The sequence below is a fragment of the Aquarana catesbeiana genome, linkage group LG05 (assembly GCF_042186555.1).
Source record: "Aquarana catesbeiana isolate 2022-GZ linkage group LG05, ASM4218655v1, whole genome shotgun sequence".
Taxonomy (NCBI): domain Eukaryota; kingdom Metazoa; phylum Chordata; class Amphibia; order Anura; family Ranidae; genus Aquarana; species Aquarana catesbeiana.
In genome coordinates, this window is record NC_133328.1 from 515039851 (window position 1) to 515052990 (window position 13140).

The 13140-nt window shown below is 50.2% G+C and overlaps 1 protein-coding gene across 5 annotated transcripts in view; it reads left to right on the top strand.

The window, feature by feature from the left end:
* The first annotated feature begins 9674 nt into the window (after positions 1-9674).
* Positions 9675-13140, top strand: part of UBXN2B (UBX domain protein 2B) — a 69088-nt gene continuing 65622 nt past the window's right edge. For 2 of the 5 annotated variants that reach the window (XM_073631664.1, XM_073631662.1), the window contains exon 1: positions 9676-10000. In XM_073631664.1, the coding sequence (XP_073487765.1) occupies positions 9857-10000 (144 nt within the window). In that variant the 5' untranslated portion in view covers positions 9676-9856. Of the gene's footprint in view, positions 10001-13140 lie in introns of all 5 variants that reach the window. The other 3 variants (XM_073631663.1, XM_073631665.1, XM_073631666.1) reach the window with 3 other exon arrangements.

Here is a 13140-nt window from a genome sequence, read left to right on the forward strand (position 1 = left end):
TTGTGCACTCACATAGATGTCTTCTCTCCTCGGGCCGGAACGGAAAATACCGACCCGAGGGGAGATGACATCACTTCCTTTGCTGCTGTTTAGCATACAGCAGCAAAGGAGTGTTTTCATTGGCCGGCGGCGATCGCGAGGGGGGGGCCACGAACGGATGGTCTCCCCCTCATCACGGATCGCCGCTGGACAAAAGACGACCGCCTCGGGCACCGGGGGGGGGTCCGATCGGACCCCCCACCCGCGGAAGGCAAATCACGTACCCTGTACGTGATTTTGCCTGTCCGTGCCACTTTGCCGACGTACATCGGCGTGAGGCGGTCGTCAAGTGGTTAAAGGGCGCCTAAAAAGAGAAGTATAGCATATAAGTATTGAAAATTCTTTTAATTTTATTTAACAAAAGGGACCTAAGCCTCAATTACATACCCTAATTATATGCAAAACCAAGGCACTCAATGTTGCACAAGGGAGATTCACAGCGCAGTCAGTTCATGTAAAAAATCGCATGAATGCGATCAAGAGGACTGTAAAATAGATTCAAGAGAGGAGAAAAAAAGGGGGTATGGAAAAAATGATATTGATACACATAAATATCTCAGTGAATTTCAGATTTGAAGGACATAGTGAAATATGTTGGATATAGTGAGTAGGGCTTACCGAAAACGCATTAAGTTAGAAAAAATGCATCCTATGAATAAGGTTCCGCCAGTATCTTGGCTAAACGTTGGAACCTCCACAATGAGTCTTTCTGGTAACACCGGTTATTGTAGATCAGGGATATGCAATTAGCGGACCACCAGCTGTTGCAAAACTACAAGTCCCATCATGCCTCTGCCTCCGGGTGTCATGCTTGTGGCTGTCAGAGTCTTGCTATGCCTCATGGGACTTGTAGTTCTGCAACAGCTGGAGGTCCGTTAATTGCATATCCCTGTTGTAGATGGTCTGAAAATCAATGCATATAACAAAGGGACTGTTAGCAAGAAAATTCAGCCAGTATAGCCATATGTGGCAATATAATGACAGATGCTTGCTGTTGATGAAAAAAAGTTAGTTGGATCTATTACCTTTTACCAGAGGCGTTGCTAGGGGGGTGCGGGGGGTGCGGTCCGCACCCGGGTGACACCCGCTAGAGGGGTGACACCCTCCCGACGGTGTGGAAAGAACTGGTATTTTTTTTTTTTTTTTTTAATCAGCTGACCCGTTCACCCCGCACTCCGCAGCCTGCCGGGTTGAAGCAACACACACCTCCAGCGCTGTGGCGGCGCTTGGTATGTCAGTGTGTCAGTGTGTGAGCGTGCTGCGTTTCCTTCTTCCTCCTCCTACTGAGCCAGCCTGTCACATTTCATCTCTCACACTGCGCTGCAGAGTGAGAGATTATGTCACTGTCTACAAACACTACTATCTCCGCCCGGGCGGCGCGGCAGCTGTACGCTTTGAAGCTGCCCTCCGCTCTTCTCTCCACTGGCACTGAACACTCGATCCGGCTGTATGCCTGGACAGGATGTGCAGGAAACGGCCGAAGGGTAAGGATCCGGGGCAAGGTGAGGAGGGGGGAGTCTCGCCCCTCTCTGTGTCTCACCCCTCTCTCTCATCCCCCTCTTTCCCTCACCCCCACCCTCTCTTTCAACCACCCTCTCTCTCTCATCCCCCTCTCTGTCAACCCCACTTTCCTCTCTCACCCTTCCACTCCCTCTCTGTCACTCCCCACCCCCCTCACTGTCTCCTTCACTCCCCCCTCTCTCTCTCTCTCTCTCTCTCTCATTACCCTCTCTGGCACCCCCCCTCCTCTCTATCTCTCACCCCCACCCCCCTTACCCCCTCTTTGTCACCCCCGCCCTCCTCTCTTTCTATCTATCACCCCCCTTACCCCCTCTTTGTCACCCCCGCCCTCCTCTCTTTCTATCTATCACCCCCTTACCCCCTCTTTGTCACCCCCGCCCTCCTCTCTTTCTATCTATCACCCCCTTACCCCCTCTTTGTCACCCCCGCCCTCCTCTCTTTCTATCTATCACCCCCCTTACCCCCTCTTTGTCACCCCCGTCCTCCTCTCTTTCTATCTATCACCCCCCACCCCCTCTCTCTTTCACCCCTCACTCACCCTCAACCCCTCTCACCCCATCTCCCTCTCTCACCCCATCTCTCTCTTTCACCCCATCTCTCTCTCTCACCCCATCTCTCTCTCACCCCATCTCTCTCTCTCACCCCTTCTCCCTCTCTCACCCCTTCTCCCTCTCTCACCCCTTCTCTCTCTCTCACCCCATCTCCCTCTCTCACCCCATCTCCCTCTCTCACCCCTTCTCCCTCTCTCACCCCATCTCCCTCTCTCTCACCCCATCTCCCTCTCTCACCCCATCTCCCTCTCTCACCCCTTCTCCCTCTCTCACCCCATCTCCCTCTCTCACCCCTTCTCTCCCTCTCTCACCCCTTCTCTTCCTCTCTCACCCCATCTCGCTCTCTCACCCCATCTCCCTCTCTCACCCCATCTCCCTCTCTCACCCCATCTCCCTCTCTCACCCCATCTCTCTCTCTCTCACCCCTTCAGAGTCCAGTGCCTATAGGCTCCTGTGATGTAAATCTGGCCCTGGAGAGAGAGGGGAGTAGGGGGAACAGGGACAAGTAAAGGGAGCGGAAGAAGAGATAGAAAGAACAACAAAGATGGATAGAGAGAGAGAAAAGGGAGAGATAGAAAGACAAATAGAGAGAGAGAGAGAGAGAGAAAAGGGGAAGAAGGGAGAACATAGAGAAAACAGTAGGGTAAAAATATATTGGGAAGAGGTTATTGTGGGGGGGGGGGGGGTGACACCATGTTTTCTCGCACCAGGTGACACCAACCCTAGTGACGCCACTGCCTTTTACATATGTAGCCAGCTCCCCAGGATGGTCCCACAGCAAGGAGATAAAAAACACACTGAGAGCAAGGCTGCCTTTTAAAACCCCCACCTGATCAGCATGATATAAATCAGCTGATCAGGAGCAGACGACAGGCGGGCGGGGCACATGTGCAGTAGCCAGTATCATTTGCCTACATATCCCATAAGTCCGAGCGTCGGTTCGGTCACATGGCAGCTACTGCCTGCGACATGATCGACAGATGGAAAGTGCAACGGAAGGCTCCAGAGGAAGAAGGGGGAGAACCCCACATCATCCAAGGGAGACAGAGGGGAGAGGAGGCATGAACAGGCGTTGGAAGACCGCAATGGTCCTGGCCGAAGGGGCGGGCTGACAATAAAGCCAGCCCTTGGGCGTCCATGCAGCCAAAGGCTGTAGTGAAACAAGTCCCCAGATGAATGGGGGGTAAAAACACCCAGTGCATTGGGCCCATCATGGCACGCCCCAGGAGGGGGGGAGGGCGAAAGGAACAAGGGGAAGTCTGATAATTCAGACAGATCGGAGACATAGGTGGAGTGGTCCTGGCGGTGGACAGATGGTATCACCGCATTGGCCGCCATGCGATAACGGAGGAAAATGCCTACAACAACACAAGTGTAAATTAGATGACAAAATTGCATTAATAAAATCGATATGGTAATCCAGAATTAAACAATGCATTTAGTTTTAACCTATCTCTACATGAACTTAGGTCATCATGTTATCATTAATTGTTTTTTTATATTATATTTTGTTATTTTGTGTTGTATACATTAAACTAATCCAGATATTTTAATTATGTATTCAATAAAAACAGGTAATAGGAATTATCATACATACAGTATACAACTACATATAGTGACTACTGTATTAATTATTTCAACATACAGATATAAAGTTAACCAGCAGTGGGTGCAGGACGGGGGCAGGGAGTAAGGACAGATGGAACACCGAACCAGCAGGGCCCGATGGGCATAAGATCGACCAGCCAGTGAGGAGACAGTCAAAGAATAGACTAGCTAGATATTAAGAATATTTGTATATATACACACATAAATGTTATTCTAAAGAAAAGATTTGAAGCTAATATATTCATTGAGGCCAGGATATTTGACTGCATTCAATAAATATATCCATCTGGTCTCCATCTGAAGCAAGGAGTTGTCAATATTACCTCCCCTGGCATGAGAAGGGATATGCCCAAGGGCCGCAAACTTGACAACGTGAGGGTCAAAGTTATGCTCTGTGGCCACATGCCTATTCAGGGCTGTGGTGGTTAGGTGTTTATATAGAGGTGCAATGTGATCCTTAATGTGTTTAAGGAATGGACGCTTAGTCTTCCCTACATAAAAACAGCCACACTGGCAAAGAGCCAGATACACAACACCAATTGTTTTACACGTAACTCTATGTTTCAAACTGTGTATCCTACCATTTGGAAGGGGAATATTCTTAGAGTTAAAAATAAATGGACAGAAATCGCATGTGCCGCATGAAAAAGTGCCGGCATTTGAATGATCAAGGGGGCCTCGTATCTCATGATGACTGTGAACAAGCATGTCTCTCATAGATGGGGCCCGTCTGTAAGTGATTTCTGGGTATGGTTTGAGAAATTTTTTAATGGTATTATCAGCCATCAGAAGTGGCCAATATTTTTGAAAGATCCCTCTCATTTGGCCATGCTGTTTTGAGAATTGGGTAATAATCCTAACAGAGTTATTGATTTTTGAGGATTTAGTAGAATGAATGAGATCATGTCTATTCCGTTTAATGACTCTGTTGAAGGACCTCCTCAGCAGGGAGCAACTGTATCCACGCCGACGAAGCCTCTCATAAAGGTCATTAGATGCCAGATGAAAATCTGAATCCAAGGTACAATTCCTCCTAAGTCTAAGAAATTGACTATAGGGTATGCTGTCTAATAAAGGTTGGGGATGTGCACTAGCTGCATGTAGGATCGTATTGCCCGATGAGGGCTTACAATATAATGATGAATGTAAAGATCCGTCACCATCTAAATGTATTTGTAAATCCAAAAAATTTATCTTAGTTTGGCTGCATTTCATTGTAAAACTCAGGTTAAAGGTGTTCACAGCCAGCAAATCCATCAGCCGTGAAAGATCCTCTCGACTACCTGACCATAAAATTAAAACATCATCTATATACCTGTACCAGGCTATAATTTGAGAAAGCAAGTCTGACAAGGATTCTTGAGAAAACAAATCCCTCTCCCACCCCCCCAGGTACAGGTTGGCATATGAGGGGGCGCATTTGGTCCCCATAGCCACACCCTGCACCTGGAGGAAGTGGGAGGAACCAAACATGAAAACATTTCTAGTCAAGATAAACTCAAGTAACCGAAGGACAAACTGGCTATAACCATCAAAAGATGGTCCTCGCTCCAGGAGATGGGTACGGATCACGTCCATACCTTTGACATGTGGAATTGAGTTGTATAAACATTCAACGTCTAAGGCAACTAGCCACATATTGGGAGGGACCTGCTTTCCATCAATATGGCGTAACATGTCTATGGTATCCTGCACATAAGAGAATAAAGCTGTCACATGGGGTATTAGGTATTTATCCACCAAAGCACTGGCATTCTCTGTTAAACTTTGACAATCCAAAACAATCGGTCGTCCAGGGGGTTTCTTCACTGATTTATGCACTTTGGGTAGTGAATAAAAAGTAGGAATTTTGGGATCCTTCACATTTAAGTAGTTCCATGTACTAGAGTCAATAACACCTGATTGGTATGCTTCGAAGATCAAGCTATAATATTCGCTGTTAAAGTTGGTTATTAGTGTTTTGGAAATAGGGCGGTACCAACGTGCGTTGTCAAGGATCTCCCGACACATAGCTTCATATGCGGGGACATCCATGACCACAGCGTTGCCGTCCTTATCCGCAGGTTTAATAATTAAGCCAGAATGACTCTGTAATTCTCGAAGGGCTTTTCGAAGTTTTCAAGGTAGATTATGTGTGTGGACTTGTTGCAAGTCCAGGTTTTCAATTTTTTGAGTGATTTGTTGGACAAAAGCCCAAATATTGGGATTTGTTTGTAATGAAGGAAAATTACGTGATTTGGGTTTAAAAGATGTTGGTGGTGGGAAGGAGACACCAGAGACGACCATGCCACCAGAGGCCATCGGTGTCACGTCCTCTGTGGTGTGTCCCTCATCCCATAGACATTCAAGATCCGCCAAAGCTCGAAGTTCCGCCTCAGAGGGTTCCCCTGAAGTGGATGTGCTAGACTCCAAAGATGGTGTTTTATCATAAATTACCTTAAATAGCAAACGCCGAGCAAATAAGTGTATGTCTTTTATAAGTTGAAAACGATCCAGATCCGTGGAAGGGCAGAAGGTGAGCCCTAATTTTAGAACTTGAACTTGGTCAGCTGTAAGATCAACAGAAGATAAATTCACAACATCCAATTCAAACAAATTCGTATTTAAGGAAGTGGGGGCTGGTTGGTTGTGTCTGGTGTCTTTCCTAAAAAAATGGGTGCCAATTTGGGGTCTATAGAATGAGTACTGGTGGGAAAAAGTGTAGAAATGATGGGCTCGCTAGAGCGACGACCACTAGTTGTGGAGGCCAAATTGCTCTGAGTAGGGGTGTTTATACCTAGTGAAGAGTGTACAAGGGTGTCAGATGAAGTAAGTGTAGATGTAGACTTGCCCAAAGAAGGAAATGGGGTAGATGATAGTGTTTTAGAAGAATGTGTACGGCCCACTGGGGGTTGAGATTTAAGTGAAGAACCCGGTATATGGAGAGGGGGAACCATAGTAGTGCGGTCCCCCTTTCTCTTTTGGGTAATCTTTCTTGAGAAAGTTCGTGATAAGTAGTGGAGGAACTAGGGGAAAAGGTGACTGAGTTAACATTAGGCACCACAACATCTGTTTTGGGGGGTTCAGCAGTATAGGGTTTAGAAAAAGGTTTATTAAAGGTCGTGTGGTTCCATTTATAGGCGAAACCATTATCATGGGCCGTTTTATCCCGAAGAAATTTACCTTCCTTAGTGTTTATGATCTCTAATGTGTATTCTTCCAAATGTGATCGTAAATCTTTATCACGTTTAATAAAACAAGGGGAAGAAATAACAAGATGGTGTACAAATACTGCAGCTGCTGACTTTTAATATATGGACAGTCACTTACCTGTCCAGGGAGCCCGCGATGTCGGCAGCCGAAGCCGATCTGTCCGTCAGCTCTCGGCGGCTGCCACCGCCATCCTCGGTAAGGGGTTCCCTATTGCGCATGCGCGAGGCGCGCTGCACGTCCTTACTGGTCCCTGCTGTCTTCTGTCTCCCAGAAGATAGCGGGGGAGGACAGAGTAGGCGCCGGAAGTGGTGTAGGTCATCGTGAATGCCGCAGTGATCTATGCCAGGAAGTGGGAGCAAATACCTGTATTAGACAGGTATCCGCTCCCTTCTCCCCCCTGAAAGGTGCCAAATGTGACACCGGAGGGGGGGAGGATTCCAAAAAGTGGAAGTTCCATTTTTGGGTGGAACTCCACTTTAAGGCTCCATGCACACTGAAGCTCAAAAAAGCTTTTTCTGGACGCCAGATTGCTGGCAGAAAACTCTGCTTGAAAAACTTGCTTTCAACAGCGTTTTGTACTAGCGTTTATGAGCGTTAGCGTTTATGGGCGTTTTTAATAAAAATACACAGAGGACACTCCAAAAATCCCACAATGCATTCCAAACTCCCACAATGCATTGAAAAAATAGAACGCTGAATGCTAATTAACGCGTGTTTATGAGCGTTTATCTGTGTTTTTCTGGTGATGAAAAACGGCACTTTGAACGCGAATTTCTGGCGTTCAGAAAAAAGCCCATAAACTTCACTGCTCATTAAAGCTAAAAAACATCCATGTGTGCATGGACACATAGGATAACACCAGTTGTGATTGCTGGGTGGGGGGGCGGTGCCCGTGCACCCCCTATGGACAGGCCACCACTGATTGACCTACACCTATAGCAAAGAAAATTATTCAACTTTGGTCGAAGCTGCACAGTTTGTTTTTATCTACAGACACCCTTTATCTGCATCAGCAGTTTTTGGTAAGACCCCTTTTACACTGGGGCGGTTTGCAGGCGCTATTGTGCTAAAAATAGCGCCTGCAAACTGACCCGAAACAGCTGCTGCTGTGTCTCCAGTGTGAGCGGTGCGCTAGCAGGACGGGAAATAAAGTCCTGCTAGCAGCATCTTCAGAGCGGTGAAGGAGCGGTGTATACACTGCTCCTTCACCGCTCCTGCCCATTGAAATCAATGGGGCAGCGTGGCTATACCGCAGGCAAAGCGCCTCCGCAGAGGCGCCTTGCGGTGGTTTTTAACCCTTTCTCGGCCGCTAAGGAGCGCACTACATAAAGAGTGCAGGGCTAAGGAGCGCGCTACATAAAGAATGCAGGGCTATGGAGTGAGCAGGAGCGTGCTACATAAAGAATGCAGGACTAAGGAGCGCACTATATAAAGAATACAGGGCTGAGGAGTGCGCTACATAAAGAATGCAGGGCTAAGGAGGGCTCAGGAGCGTGCTACATAAAGAAGGCAGGACTAAGGAGCGCACTACATAAAGAATACAGGGCCGAGGAGTGCGCTACATAAAGAATGCAGGGCTAAGGAGGGCTCAGGAGCGTGCTACATAAAGAATGCAGCGCTCAGGAGTGCACTACATAAAAAATGCAGGGCTCAGCAGTGTTCTACATAAAGAATCCAGGGCTCAGCAGTGCGCTACATAAAGAATGCAGGGCTCAGCAGTGCCCATCTATGCAGCCTCACCAGTGCCCACCAATGCAGCCTCACCAGTGCCCATCTATGCAGCCTCACCAGTGCCCATCTATGCTCCTCACCAGTGCCCATCAATGCAGCCTTACCAGTGCCCATCTATGCAGCCTCGTCAGTGCCCATTTATGCAGCCTCACCAGTGCCCATCTATGCAGCCTCACCAGTGCCCATCAATGCAGCCTTGCCAGGGCCCAGCAATGCAGCCTGACCAATGCCCAGTAATGCAGCCTGACCAGTGCCCATCTTTGCAGCCTGGCCAGTGCCCATCTATGCAGTCTGACCAGTGTCCAGCAATGCAGCCTCACCAGTGTCATCTATGCAGCCTCACCAGTGCCCATCTATGCAGCCTGACCAGTGTACAGTAATGCAGCCTGACCAGTGCTTATAGCGTGTACAGGTGGGACCAAGTGCAGGCACATTTCCAGACATTTTTCATGTGTAGGGTAGCCCATTTTAAAGCCCCTGACTCTTCCAAAAATGTGCCACAATGAACCACGATTTTGTGCACATTCCCGACACGCAAAGATCTGAACCTAGTATAACGGATTGAAAACACGTCAAAGCCATGCTCTTATGCTAGGTTCAGATCTTTGTGTGTCGGCAACAACAACATGCACTTTCCCATCACGCAGAGAAACATGCTGTCCTTTAGCAGACGTGCAGCGGCCCCCAACATTATCACATGCGTTAAACCTCCACAGCACCGTGCTATTTAGTGCGATTTGTTTTTGGAAAGACTTCTTTTCTCCATTTCTCTCATGTAGAACAGCCCTATGAAAGGAATGGCCTGCTGTCCACACAAAAACACGCCCGTGCTTAGTTGCACCTGTAAGTGTGAGCCAGCCAAGCCTTATTTCTGTGACAATTGTGACTTCTTCAATATTATTTAGTAGTTTGCAGACTATGATATTTTGGGACAGGAAGGATTTCTTAGGGAATGATCTGTTGGTATAGGAGTCAGGCCCAGAGCTGTACTACCATAGAAGAGCATTGTACTGTGGATCACATGGGGGAATGACGTCACTCGTAGCCCACACGCAACATGACGTGCCTAGCGAGTCTGCGCGGCATGGAGGGTTGCTATGGCCACAGGCTAAGCGCCGGTTGGTGACAGACATGTCGTGGGAGATGTAGGCCAGCCCGTGACGTAGGCAGCGGGGACGAGCTGGCCTAGTGGCCCGCAGTACTTTACAATAAACATGGAGGAGACGGAGAACGAGATCGATGGAGAAGACGTTCCGACAGAAGAAGCGGGAGGAGCTGATGGCGGAGATAAAAGCACGAGGGAGGAGACAGGAGAGGGGGCGGGGCCACGGCTGAGGCCGTCCGTCCTGGACATCCAGGTGTGTGATTAGTGAGGCGCTCAGTGTACGTCCTGTGTGATCATAGAGCATGAGCTTCATCACTGTGTGTTGTCATTGGGTGTCGCAATCTACAGGGCTGACTATAGAAGGAGTAGGCCTGGTACATAGTGTGGATGAACTGAATGAACCAGGCGAACGTTAGGACTGAACATTGAATGAGAGCTAAACTTAAGACCCCTTTCACACTGAGGTGGTTTTCAGGTGTTTTAGCGCAGTGTTGCCAACCCCCTGAAGTGAAATTTACTGGCAGGATGACAAAATTTACAAACGGCACCACTTTTTTACTGGCAAAAATCATGAAAATTACTGGCAGATCTGCATTTTTTACTGGCGCTGCAAAAAAGTACCTAAAGTTACTATTTTCAGTGCTAAACAGTACAAGGATACATATTTGAACTATAAACATATAGCTAGTGCTATTAGCAATGTGTTTAAGCTAAACAAAAGTTAAAAAACATATTTCTCCATTGACATGAAGGTCAGGTTACTATAACCCAGCTAGCACTAGGTTCCCTCCTTACATCAGAGTCTGCAGGGATCCCCCTTACAGTGAAAGGGAACTCTTATGTAAAGGGGAACGCTGCAGATCATGATCTAAGGGGGAACTCAGATGTAGAGGGGAGGCTCTGGTGACCAGAGACCACCTTATATCAGATTCCACTGTGTTCACTTTACATCAGAGTTCCCAATTACATCAGGGTCTGCAGATTGAGTTCCCCTTTGCACTGTAAGGGGCAATCCTGCAGACTTTGATGTAAAGGGGAATGCCAGGAACTCTGCTGTGGAGGCCACCTTCCGCAGAGTGAATACACTAAGGTAAGGGGAGTTACTAATTTAGGGGGAAACCTTTATATCAGTGCCCCTTACATTATTGTATTCACTCCCCCTTACATCAGCAACCCCCCTAGACTGGCCTGGCGGTGCTGTCACTGACCTCCTCTCAGGTGCATCGTGCAGGGCTCAGTCAGATGGCTCCAGCTTGGTGGTTCTGGTTTTCCTATGGTCTCCTCTCCACAGTCCACACACGTCTGCCTTCTCCCGTGACCCCATGATCCCGGCGGCGCTCCCACTCTTGACTCCTTTCCCGACTCCCCCTCAGAGACTGCAGACATGATGTAGGAATAAGTCAGAGGCTGCGGACAGGAGATGGTCAGAGGCTGCGGGCAGGAGATGGTCAGAGGCTGTGGGCACAGGAGATGGTCAGAGGCTGCGGGCACAGGAGATGGTCAGAGACTGCGGGCACAGGAGATGGTCAGAGACTGCGGGCACAGGAGATGGTCAGAGGCTGCGGGCACAGGAGATGGTCAGAGACTGCGGGCACAGGAGATGGTCAGAGACTGCGGGCACAGGAGATGGTCAGAGACTGCGGGCACAGGAGATGGTCAGAGACTGCGGGCACAGGAGATGGTCAGAGGCTGCGGGCACAGGAGATGGTCAGAGGCTGCGGGCACAGGAGATGGTCAGAGGCTGCGGGCACAGGAGATGGTCAGAGGCTGCGGGCACAGGAGATGGTCAGAGGCTGCGGGCACAGGAGATGGTCAGAGGCTGCGGGCACAGGAGATGGTCAGAGGCTGCGGGCACAGGAGATGGTCAGAGGCTGCGGGCACAGGAGATGGTCAGAGGCTGCGGGCACAGGAGATGGTCAGAGCAAAGGCTGTGGGCACAGGAGATGGTCAGAGGCTGCGGGCACAGGAGATGGTCAGAGGCTGCGGGCACAGGAGATGGTCAGAGGCTGCGGGCACAGGAGATGGTCAGAGGCTGCGAGCACAGGAGATGGTCAGAGGCTGCGGGCACAGGAGATGGTCAGAGGCTGCGAGCACAGGAGATGGTCAGAGGCTGCGGGCACAGGAGATGGTCAGAGGCTGCGGGCACAGGAGATGGTCAGAGCAGAGGCTGTGGGCACAGGAGATGGTCAGAGCAGAGGCTGTGGGCACAGGAGATGGTCAGAGCAGAGGCTGTGGGCACAGGAGATGGTCAGAGCAGAGGCTGTGGGCACAGGAGATGGTCAGAGCAGAGGCTGTGGGCACAGGAGATGGTCAGAGCAGAGGCTGTGGGCACAGGAGATGGTCAGAGCAGAGGCTGTGGGCACAGGAGATGGTCAGAGCAGAGGCTGCGAGCACAGGAGATGGTCAGAGGCTGCGGGCACAGGAGATGGTCAGAGGCTGCGAGCACAGGAGATGGTCAGAGCAAAGGCTGTGGGCACAGGAGATGGTCAGAGGCTGCGGGCACAGGAGATGGTCAGAGGCTGTGGGCACAGGAGATGGTCAGAGGCTGCGGGCACAGGAGATGGTCAGAGGCTGCGAGCACAGGAGATGGTCAGAGGCTGCGAGCACAGGAGATGGTCAGAGGCTGCGGGCACAGGAGATGGTCAGAGGCTGCGGGCACAGGAGATGGTCAGAGGCTGCGAGCACAGGAGATGGTCAGAGGCTGCGGGCACAGGAGATGGTCAGAGGCTGCGGGCACAGGAGATGGTCAGAGGCTGCGGGCACAGGAGATGGTCAGAGGCTGCGAGCACAGGAGATGGTCAGAGGCTGCGAGCACAGGAGATGGTCAGAGGCTGCGGGCACAGGAGATGGTCAGAGGCTGCGAGCACAGGAGATGGTCAGAGGCTGTGGGCACAGGAGATGGTCAGAGCAGAGGCTGTGGGCACAGGAGATGGTCAGAGCAGAGGCTGTGGGCACAGGAGATGGTCAGAGCAGAGGCTGTGGGCACAGGAGATGGTCAGAGCAGAGGCTGTGGGCACAGGAGATCATGGTCAGAGCAGAGGCTTGGAGTACAGGAGATGGTCAGAGGCTTTTACTTCTGTCACTCACTCACTGACGTCCTGCCGTGGCCGGGCCCGGTAACATGGCTCCTCCTGCTCCCCCCCGCTGAACCGCCGAGAACTGAAGAACGAGCGGCGGCCGGCGGCTTCTGTTCAAAAATGGCGCCAGGCGGCGTCATTACATTACTGCGCATGCGCCGGCCTGCCGAGCTCGTACGATATTTCCCGAGTCCTGCAGGCTTCGGAACGGCGCATGCGCAGTTGCATGGCCGGCCCGCAGCCATATTTTTTACGGGCACCGGCTGCCCGTAACGGGCATTCACGGGCGCCCCGAAAATGGGGTGCTTTTTACGGG